The 10,247-nt window shown below is 35.4% G+C and overlaps 1 protein-coding gene across 1 annotated transcript; it reads left to right on the top strand.

Annotated features, from left to right (window-relative positions):
* The first annotated feature begins 2,771 nt into the window (after nt 1–2,771).
* On the top strand, nt 2,772–5,644 carry LOC116300951 (uncharacterized). The gene is made up of 2 exons (XM_031709928.2): nt 2,772–2,911; nt 4,052–5,644. Exon 2 carries the CDS (start codon nt 4,062–4,064, stop codon nt 5,106–5,108), a length of 1,047 nt encoding a protein of 348 aa, XP_031565788.2. The 5' UTR covers nt 2,772–2,911; nt 4,052–4,061; the 3' UTR covers nt 5,109–5,644.
* The last annotated feature ends 4,603 nt before the right edge of the window (nt 5,645–10,247 follow it).

Here is a 10,247-nt window from a genome sequence, read left to right as displayed (position 1 = left end):
AGAGGAGGTTGTTGGTGGGGTTCGGATTGGAGAGGGAACAGTAGATCTTGTTTTGTTGTTCGATTCTTTCTACGATTTGAGCTCCACTGGGAACCTCTGCCCAGTCTATAGACTGTTTGATTTTGATTCCATAGATATTTTTATTTTTATTATTATATATATACACTTGATTGCAGAAAGGTTGTAGTATACATTTATACATATACCTAATGAGATGCAAGATATCAAGTGAGATGCAGGATGTTAAATAAGCTTAAATACGATTGCTTAGCCACGACATTTTGTGGAAAATACTTTTTTAACTTGACTTTGTGCAATACTTATGTCTCTGATACAATAGAAGATAAATAATACCAAATAAGTTACTTTTTACGTTCTGCATCTCATTTGATATCTTGCATCTCATTAGATATATGTAGAAATGTGTACTACAACCTTTTTGCAATCAAGTGTATATATATATATATATATATATATATATACACTCGATTGCAGAAACGTTGTAGTATACATTTATACATTTATACAAATACCTAATGAGATGCATATTGCAATTTTACATTTTTAACCCTCGAAACCAATGAATTTATTATCTGTAGGATGTAAAACACGAGAATAAAATATTTTAACGTTCATTGAATGAAACAAAATAATAAATAAAGCGAGTTTTCTGTTTTGCATATCATTAAATATACTGAATAAATTAGGTATTTGTATAAATGTATACTACAACGTTTCTGCAATCGAGTGTATATACATATATATATATATATATATATATTCTTCTTATTTGTATATATAACTTTAGAAATTAATATTTTATAGTTTTAATTGTTAAGAGGGCTGCGAGTTTATTAGTACCTTTGTACTGTTTGGTATTACCCTCAATAAATAAAGGCTTTATCATCATCACCATCATCGTCGTCGTCGTCATCATCATCATCATCATCATTTATTATTATTATTATTATTAGTATTATTATTATTAGTATTATTATTATTATTATTATTATTATTATTATTATTATTATTATTATTATCATGGCAGTATATACTTTTGCATGGCCAGACCTAGGCTTTAAGGCCGTTGGGCGGAAATCGTAGCCAACTACAAAGCAGACTAAAACCTAAAAAACTCCTCAAAAAAAGTTCACTTAAAGTAATTCAGAAATTGATGAAGTAGAAAAAAAAAAAATAAGAAAAAAAACCACAACAAATACCGAAAATAACAAACGCTATTTATAGGAAATGGCTATGGACACTACAAATTCAATTCCATTTTTTTTAATACTGATAAATGAAACGCTAGTAAATATACGCAAAGTCTAAATTATATATCTAATGTTCAGTTTAAAATCTTAAAAGTTCGTGCAATGTGAAGCGAATAATAATAATTATTATATCTAATTAATCCATGACCTTTTTGACGCCGGCCAAATGATCTAAAAATGGACATGATCCTTAAATGGGCCGAGAATAACAGATCCAACAGTAATGTTCCAGTTTATGCCGGGCTGATGGATATATGACTCGTATATCACAATCAATGCCAAGACCTCAAGTGGGAATCCATGATATAACACATCCTGTATGCTCTCATGAATAGACCTTTTTCAAGTTCCAAATTACCGCTGTGTTTCTTGATTACAGACTCATTTGCTCAGACTAAGCCTCGAATCAGTGTCTAATTACTCGCAAACACCAACGGTAAAGTAAAGAATGCACAAGTTCAACAATACGAACACTTTGAAACTTGACGCACCTTGACAGGAAAACGTGAATATTCTTCACAAAATCGAGGCTAAGCCTGAGCAAATGAGTCTGTAACCAAGAAACACAGCGGTAATTCGGAACTCGAAAAGGGTCTATTAAACCACACTCAGAAAGTCAGTAAACGTTTTCCTCTTTACTATTTGCTTTTACTATTACTTTTTTGAAGAGACTTAGGGTACGGCTAATTCAAACATATAAGCAATCAAATTTAATGATACTTCGACGGATGCGCATAAACTAACCAAAGCCTCGGCTTGGATATATATAATTGTGAGGAACAAAAAAAAAAAAAAAAGAAAAGAAAAGAAAAGAAACTACGCACTTACAATGACGTAGGTGTTTTGCAGGGGCGGATCCAGGGGTGGCTAGCTCAAATTTCTCACTGTATCGTTATTAACAGTCACACCCCCCTTTGAAATAGTCACCCTACCCCCTTCTAAAATTCCTGGATCTGCCCCTGTTATAATTCTGTGTCACGCAGCGTACGTGGACGTCAAGCTTTATCGTAGTGTCTATATTGTATACTCGTCTGATTTATCGTCCAATAAGTAAAAGGCTGCAGGTTGGCAAATAAGTGTCAGTTTACTGAGCACTAGACTATATCATATCTTCTTAAAGAACTATTGTCTTTACTACTGGCAAATCCTTTGCCATTCTGAAAGGCTGGAATTTTGCTATGCTGTTGAAGAATAGAATAAAACATACTTATTATTAGCTCTGTGCCGCACGTTTTCATAACTTGACTATTGTCTTAACCTACTAATAACGGATCATGTTCTAGTCACAAATCCTGTTTGGCTACTAGTAATGGAAAGTAGCGGTTTTGAAAACCAAAACAACACAAAAATAAATCAAAAATTTTCTATTTTTATAGGATCTGTAATCAAATAGTAAGTCCTGCTTAGTCCTGACCTGGCCAAGATTCCTGACCTGCATGAGAGCATAAATATCAGTGAAATTATGCCTTGTTTTGTCATATTTGGGACCAAGAAAAATATCTACAAACACACAGAAAATATGGTGAAGGATTAACTGTATCAGTTACGCTATACACAGATATATAAGTAAGTGTGCGGACATCTAAGGGATTCGGACCATACGAGCCAGTGTGCCAACTGTTGGAATTACTCGACTACAGGTAAAATATATTGATTAGTTTATATCATTATGACCCGTATTGGATTATATGTTTAAAAAACAGCAACATCCATTTCAGTTTTTTCTAAAAGCATCGCACTCTCTGTTAAGCTTAATTAAAATCAGTTCGGGGTATTTTGAGTCAACACGTAAGCGCTATATTATAATCAGTCATAGATTATATTTTAGTTATTTGTCCATTGATTCTTAATAATATCAAAGCGAGATTTTTTCCTTTTCCGTATTGGATTATGTTAGCTGATTCCGACACTTGTGTTGTTGCATGGAAAAACATGTAGGATCTGGTAAATCTATCAAGATGATTTGTGTCGTGTTTTCCCGATCCGTAATTGTCCTCTGTAATACGAAAGAGTAAAAACTGAAATCAATATGATGTCGCTCGTATGCATATATACTCTGACAAGGGAGGAAATTACATCAGTCGCCATCTTTTACAAAAACAGCACAATTTAAACCACGTCTTTTAAACTTCGAACTCCAAAAAAACTTGATCAAAGTGACCCCTACGTTGGGGGATTTAATTCTTAAAACACTTTTGGCTTTTCCTCGAAGATTTCTATGATTTCTAATTTTTCCCTTGCAGAAAATTTTCTGTCATGTTATATCTAATTTGTTACCTGCGTAGAACTCGGCGGGCGAGAACGAATTTCGACCTTACTACTCTCCCGCTCAGGAATTTTGTAACGTGTACACGACCCACCATAAGAGCCACCCCACAGTTTTGTTTTTGGAAAATCCTTCCACAAATTTCTCCATGGTCGACATTTTATCGCTTTTTTGGTTGCTTTTGAAAAATTTAAAATAACTACAGATAACTCAACACGATATCAGGTTTAGTGAAAATTGCCATGGATGTCTTTTATCTAACTCGGAATTTCCGTGTACTTTTTCATTACAAAACTTTATTATCGTGAAAGCTGGTTAATAATGGAAAGCAAAAATCAATTTTGATCTTCGCTTACCAAAACATGAATTTTTTACTCTTTGGCGTATTACAAAAAAAAAAAATCAATTTTTCCGATTTCATTTTTTTCAACCAGTTTTCCCCTCATCATCGGAAGAGCTAATAATTTTTCAATTATTAATAATTGCAATATATTCTTGTATTTTTTTTTTGTAGTACCAAGAAGATGGCTAACCTGAAGTGTATAATAGTTTGGTTGGTTTTTCTATTGGCGCATTTGAACCTTGAACTCGTCCAGTGTTTTTCATATAAAATAACAAGATGCCCTCCGAGTCTTTCTTCCGATTGTCCACCAAACCCGGTTAATTCTTGCAGTAATGATCAGGATTGTGAAGCACGTTATCCCGGTAAAGGTTTGAAGTGCTGTAAGGGTTGCGGCAGCAGTTGTGTGTCTCCTAAAGTGTCCGTAGTAGAAGTAACCCCAGCAAAAATGTATGAAAAATTGAAGATCCTTACCAAACTGGTTTTAAAGTGCCCCACCAGCCCTCCCTCGTGGCAGAATCCTTCGGGACCAGACCAAGAATGCCAAGACGATGCCAGTTGTGATAAAAAATTCCCTGGACAAGGCCTGAAATGCTGTAGTGATGGGAACGATTTTGGGTGTTTTCCTCCTGTTGTTGAGTCTGTTAAACTACCATTGTATTGCCCCATTTTCCCCCCTACGCAAGGATGGAAAATTGATGATGGATGTGATGGTAAATACTATGAAAATGAATGCTTCATCGATGTACACTGCAAAGAAAAGTATCCTGCGTTGAAGTCATTTGTTAAGTGTTGCCTTGTTAACTGCATTAATAAAAAGTGCACTATTCGGCAAGTTCAAGGGGAGAAGCCCACTGGTAAATATTTAGACAAAAAACGTCTATACAAAGTATTTGGTACTTGCCCAATCATGCCTACAACTGCTGAATGTCCACCAAAACCACATGATGAATGCATAGACGACTCGGATTGCAAACATTTGGGCTATAGTTTAAAATGCTGCAAGGATGGATGTAGTTTCAGATGCGTTCCACCTGTAACACCTACAGTCAATGGTACCTGTCCAATCTTCCCTCTTGCTGATGAATGTCCACCAAAACCAGATGATGAATGTAAAAACGACTTGGAATGCACTATTTCGCACCATGGATTACCGCTAAAATGCTGTAAGGATGGATGTGATTTCAATTGTGTTCCACCTGTAACACCTACAGTGCAAAGGGAAAACTAGTTAAAAGGGAAAATACTAGAGAAATACATTCTTGAAATAAGAAATTGTTCGCTCGACTTTCTTTTAATAGTAAATTTTTAACAGTTAAACTTCCCTTATGTTTATGGTTTGTGAATAGACAAATCAATTGTGCAAATGCTAAGCTCTTGCTTAGATCTGTTTTAGTTAATTCTTTAACATATTTTAATTGTAAAATGATCTTTATTAGTTTAACTAGCGAGCTCTATCGACGGTTTCGCTAGGGAGAGTCTTGCGAGTAAGTGCTTTGACTTATCCCTAAAGTCAACACCTGTCTCAAGCTTTTACGTCATGCGTGGCCTAACTGGTTCAATCTAGTTTGACCTAGCCCAAACCGGTTATGTGACGTAGTACTTTAACTGAGCCCTTAAATACGAGCTCACTCGAGCTCAGGGTTAGTGTAGTTGTTTTTGTTGTTAAGCCAGTGAGTTGTACAGGTCAGTTAGCAACCTCAATAGAGCCAGTCCAGAGTTCAACGATGTAACAAAGTCAAGCGAATAAACTCTTATCCAGAGAAAGTCTTGTCTGGTCTAGAGGAAAACAATGAGTCCGAAAAGGAAGTAATACTCCCCGACTCCCCATCGTGACAACACAATCAATGGTACCTACCCAATCTTTCCCAACACCTAATGAATGTCCAACACTAGAACCAGATGATGAATGTTATGAAGACATGTATTGCAAATATTTGCGCCCTGGGTTTGGTCTAAAATGCTGTTTGAAATCTCGGTTATTCATCGTAAATTTCAAAAGGGTATTTGCTGGGTAGGCTAGCAATCGAGGGGGTGGGGGGAGTTCTATCACAAGTAATCAACATGTGAGTTAAAATCAACATGTGAGTTGTGCGTTGTGTGCATAGAATATTAAATGTAGTGGTAGTGCGTGTGAGCGAAAAGTGTCCCCAATTAGTGCGAAAGCGCTAGAATTACTAGACACTTTAATAAAGTAATTTTTATCATTTATTATTTTATTATTTAATCGTATCCATTTCAATTGAAAAACAGTAGTATTTTAAAAACAGTATAAATCTGACATACCGGCTGCCAAGTAATATCGGCAAGATTTTCAACATTTGTCCTACTAACTTTACTCCCAAGCATGAAATAATTCTTTGTAAAAAAAAAAAAAAAAAAAAAAAAAAAAAAACGGGAACGGACGATTAAAAGATACCAAATTACTGATTTTTACCCCAAGAAATACGACGAGCATTCCCTATACCCCGGAATCTCCCACCCCCAACCGTTTTTGACATATTAGGTCATACTAAAACAATTAGACCATTCAGGGTGCGGGCCTAATTGAAGAAATAGAAAACGCGCTTGCTTGCTGTGTGCTGTCATAAATCACGCGGGGGTTGGCAGAACACGAGAGAAGTGTTAGGAGAAGCACGATGCGTAGCGGAGTGCTTCTGGACACTTCTCGAGTGTTCTGCGAATCCCCAAGTGCTTTATGACTGCACACAGCACAGCAAGCAAGTTTTTTATTTCTTTTATAAAATACAAATTACAATAATAGATAGGAATGAAGCAACGGAAAGTGCGCGCGCGTGCAATGTGCTCTCATAAAGCACGCGCTCCAAACCAATCAGAGCACGACATTCATAACAGCTATTTTATAATGATAGTTATACATTGTACTATGTACTTTCAAAGACCACATTGTGCTTTTAAAAAGTGCTAACTGAGCGTAAGCATTTTTTTTTGACTAATATGTTTTTTCATATCTCAGACAGAAGTGGTCATATTTCAGCACAGGAAGCACTATCTCATATAACAGGACAATTTATAAGGCAATGTATGGGAAATTACTCTTTAGCTTATAACTCTGTGAAAAATAAAGAAAATAAATCCAAACCTTCATGTGGTGTTCCTTGTGTTTTTATTGTTGTCTGGTAGCGATTTCAGGACGATGTGATGGATTGTCCCATACATTGCCTTATAAATCGTCCTGTTATATGAGATTGGGCTTCCTGTGAACTTCCTGTTTTTTATTTGCGGATTTTAATTGTAACTCCATCGATTGTATATAGGTTATTGAAAGTTGCTATTCTTATAAAATATGTACTCAAATTAATTCTGCTTCAGTCGTGACCCGGCCAAGATTTCTGACCTGCATGAGAGCATAACAGTGAGATTATGCCTTGTAGTGTCATATTTGCGGCCTTAAAATATATCTATAAACGCTCAGTGATGAGGGATTACAGATAAATGTATCAGTTACGCTATACACAGAGATACAGCTAAAGTGTGCGGACATCTAAGGGAATGGACCATACGAGGTGTGACAACCGTAGGAATTACTCGACTACAGGCAAAATGTATTGATGAGTTTATATCATTATCAGTGCGTATTGGATTATATGTTTAAACAAAACAAAAAACAAAAAAACAACATCCATTTCGGTTTTTCTAAAATCCCACGCCGTGAGTTATAATACTAATTAACGGGACTAACGAATGGAGTGAATTTAGTCTGAACAAATGACAAAAATCAAATTAATCAAATGACACGCAGTCGATTCAATGATTCCGATAGAGGTATTCCTATTTTTAAAACTACGAAAACTTTAAGCCTATCTAAGTTTTTGATTTAATTGGTATTGTAGTTAAAGGACAATTAAATAAGTCAAAAATAACGATCTTGAAAAATTTCCAAAAGCGTCCAAAGCTCCATCTTCGCAACCGTTGTCAGAAAACTTATGAAATATCGCCAAAGCTAGTAGGGCTATAAGAACCAATCAGAGCGAGAGTAGTGTTTTATTTAATTGATTTTTATCATATAGATCGTTTTTAACTGATCGCGTGCACGTTGCTGGTTCAAGAGGGTTTTTTTTCGGCGCTAATAAAAAAATAACTTTTACGGCCTCGTAGATGACATCGACTATCCTCGCCATGCGCCGATAGCTGTGCGCGTGATATCCGAGAGTAATCCGAAGTTTTACAACCCGTACACCGGGATGAAGGGTTGACATTTTGCGGGGTCGTATTACTGATATAAAGTTTGTTATATTTTCTGGAGTCATTAATGTATAGTTAGGATTATTATTGTTATTAATGTGTAGTTAGGATTATTATAATAATATTATTGTTGTTGTTATTGTTATTATTATTATTATAGTTAGGATTATTATTATTGTTATCAATATTATCATTATTATTATTGTATAGCTGGGATTACATATTCTTAAAGCATTAAAGAATAAACTAGGCAGATTTCATAACACACAAGTAATATATGATGATAATTAGTAATGACTATATTATAATGAATAACTACATTCCTGCTGTAAGCTATCAGGCAAATTGTAAAACCAATTCTCTGAACTGCTAGAGCCGTCTAAAAGGCGTATTGTAGGAATAACCAATAGAAAAGCATGCATAAAAAGCCAACTTAATCCGAGAGCTCCAGTTCAATAAAATCGACTCTCGGTGTTTGATTGAAGAAACGAGTTATCATTAAAATAAAGTTGTTCCAGTGGCTTAACATCAAAATAGTTACAGAGTGGATTAAAGCACCAAATTTGGCACAAATGTTCGTTTTGATGTTCAAAGGGATTTCAGAAGGATAGCGAAGAGATACGAGTTCAGGCGGGTGCAGTACGCTACAGGAGGGGGGAGGGGTTGAATTTATTCATTTATAGCTTGGAAAAGCAAGCTGCCCTGAAGCCTTTTGATATAGAACAGTGCTGTAAGCTGCGGTGGTGTAATACACAAGAACTAGCGTCCTTGATTGGTCATCTCCGCTATGCAGCACGGACCCGCTATTCGCTGGCGAGAGGACAGCTATTTCATGACTTAACCTTTGTTTTCCTTTTGCAAAACCCGAAGACTTAAGTACATTTCGTCAGTTGTTTCTCGTCATAAGGTTACTTGAAACCTTCAGGGGTATGTTTGTCTTAAGCTCTCTCTACGCAACACGTTAAATAAAAGCCCCTAATACTATATATCTCAAATGATAAAGATTTCAAAAACAATATCATTTCAAAGTGATTTTCTAATTTAAAACAATGGCGAGCCTTAAACACAAATCGGGCAGGTTCCGTATAGGTAAATTAATGGAAATAGCGTTAGTTTGTATTGCCAAAAGAACCTCTCTATGTGAATAAGCAAAAGATAATCTACAAAAGGGTGTGAGCGATTTTTGATATTTGGAGTATTTCGTCTTTTATGCGGTAAAACATTAACCTGCACTGAAATTTTTCGACGTTCCAACTTTAAAATTTAATAACTTTTTAAAGAAGCAAAATATCAAAAAATCGCTCACCCCCTTTTGTAGTTTATCTTTTCCTTATTCACATAGTGAAATTCTTTTTGCTATACGCGCTAAATCCATGTCCATTAATTCACCTCTACTGAGCGCGCCCGATTTGTGTTTAGGGCTCAGGCATTGTTTGGAATTAAAAAATCGCTTTCAAATAATATTATTTTCTGAATCTCTGTTATATGACCTTTAAAACGATATATAGTTTCATGGAGTTTTGTTTTAAGTGTTGCGAAGAGAGAGTCTTAAACGAAACATACCCCTGAAGGTCTCCAATAACCTTAACTTATTAGTAACACCAACAACTAATTTAGTAATTTTTACCCGCAATCTCTTTTGGTCCAAATTCCCGCCCAGAGAGAATGAGTCGATTTTCACTTGCTTGAGCCCATGGCCCATGGGATGATCGATATCAGTATGAATCATACGGCGTCTTTCAACCCTAAAACGAGGGGGATTAGATTGGAAAATATAAGAGACGAGTATGGGAAAAGAAAAAAAAAAAAGGTTGGGGGGATAAGATTGGAAAATGTAAGAGACTATTATGAAAAAGTATGGGGGCTCACTCGTGAGAGATTTTTTCAACACTCTGAGATAAATTTCGTATCTCCGCGCGCCCATGTAATATCCTCTATGTTTTAGCATATACCAACTTGTGTACAGAGTAACTTATTTTTATATACAATAATTCAATAGAAACAAACAAACAGAAACTTTTAGTTTGCGTGACAAATTCACGCAAAACTTTTAGCAAAACTTTTAGGCCATACTTCGTTGCCTTTTTAGTATTGATAGGAATGGCATTTACTTTCATTTTTTTCAATTTCCTCATCGGAAATTGTAGCAAAACGACTATATCTA

This window comes from Actinia tenebrosa, unplaced genomic scaffold, assembly GCF_029948245.1.
Source record: "Actinia tenebrosa isolate PJP-AT-01 unplaced genomic scaffold, QUT_ActTen_1.0 PGA_scaffold5__44_contigs__length_20552954, whole genome shotgun sequence".
Taxonomy (NCBI): domain Eukaryota; kingdom Metazoa; phylum Cnidaria; class Anthozoa; order Actiniaria; family Actiniidae; genus Actinia; species Actinia tenebrosa.
The sequence above is the reverse complement of the archived record's forward strand: the minus strand, read 5'-3'. Positions and strand labels throughout refer to the sequence as shown.

What these genes read in the sequence shown, in the direction of transcription:
- LOC116300951 (XM_031709928.2), top strand. Translation starts at nt 4,062, where the DNA reads ATGGCTAACCTGAAGTGTATAATAGTTTGGTTGGTTTTTCTATTGGCG.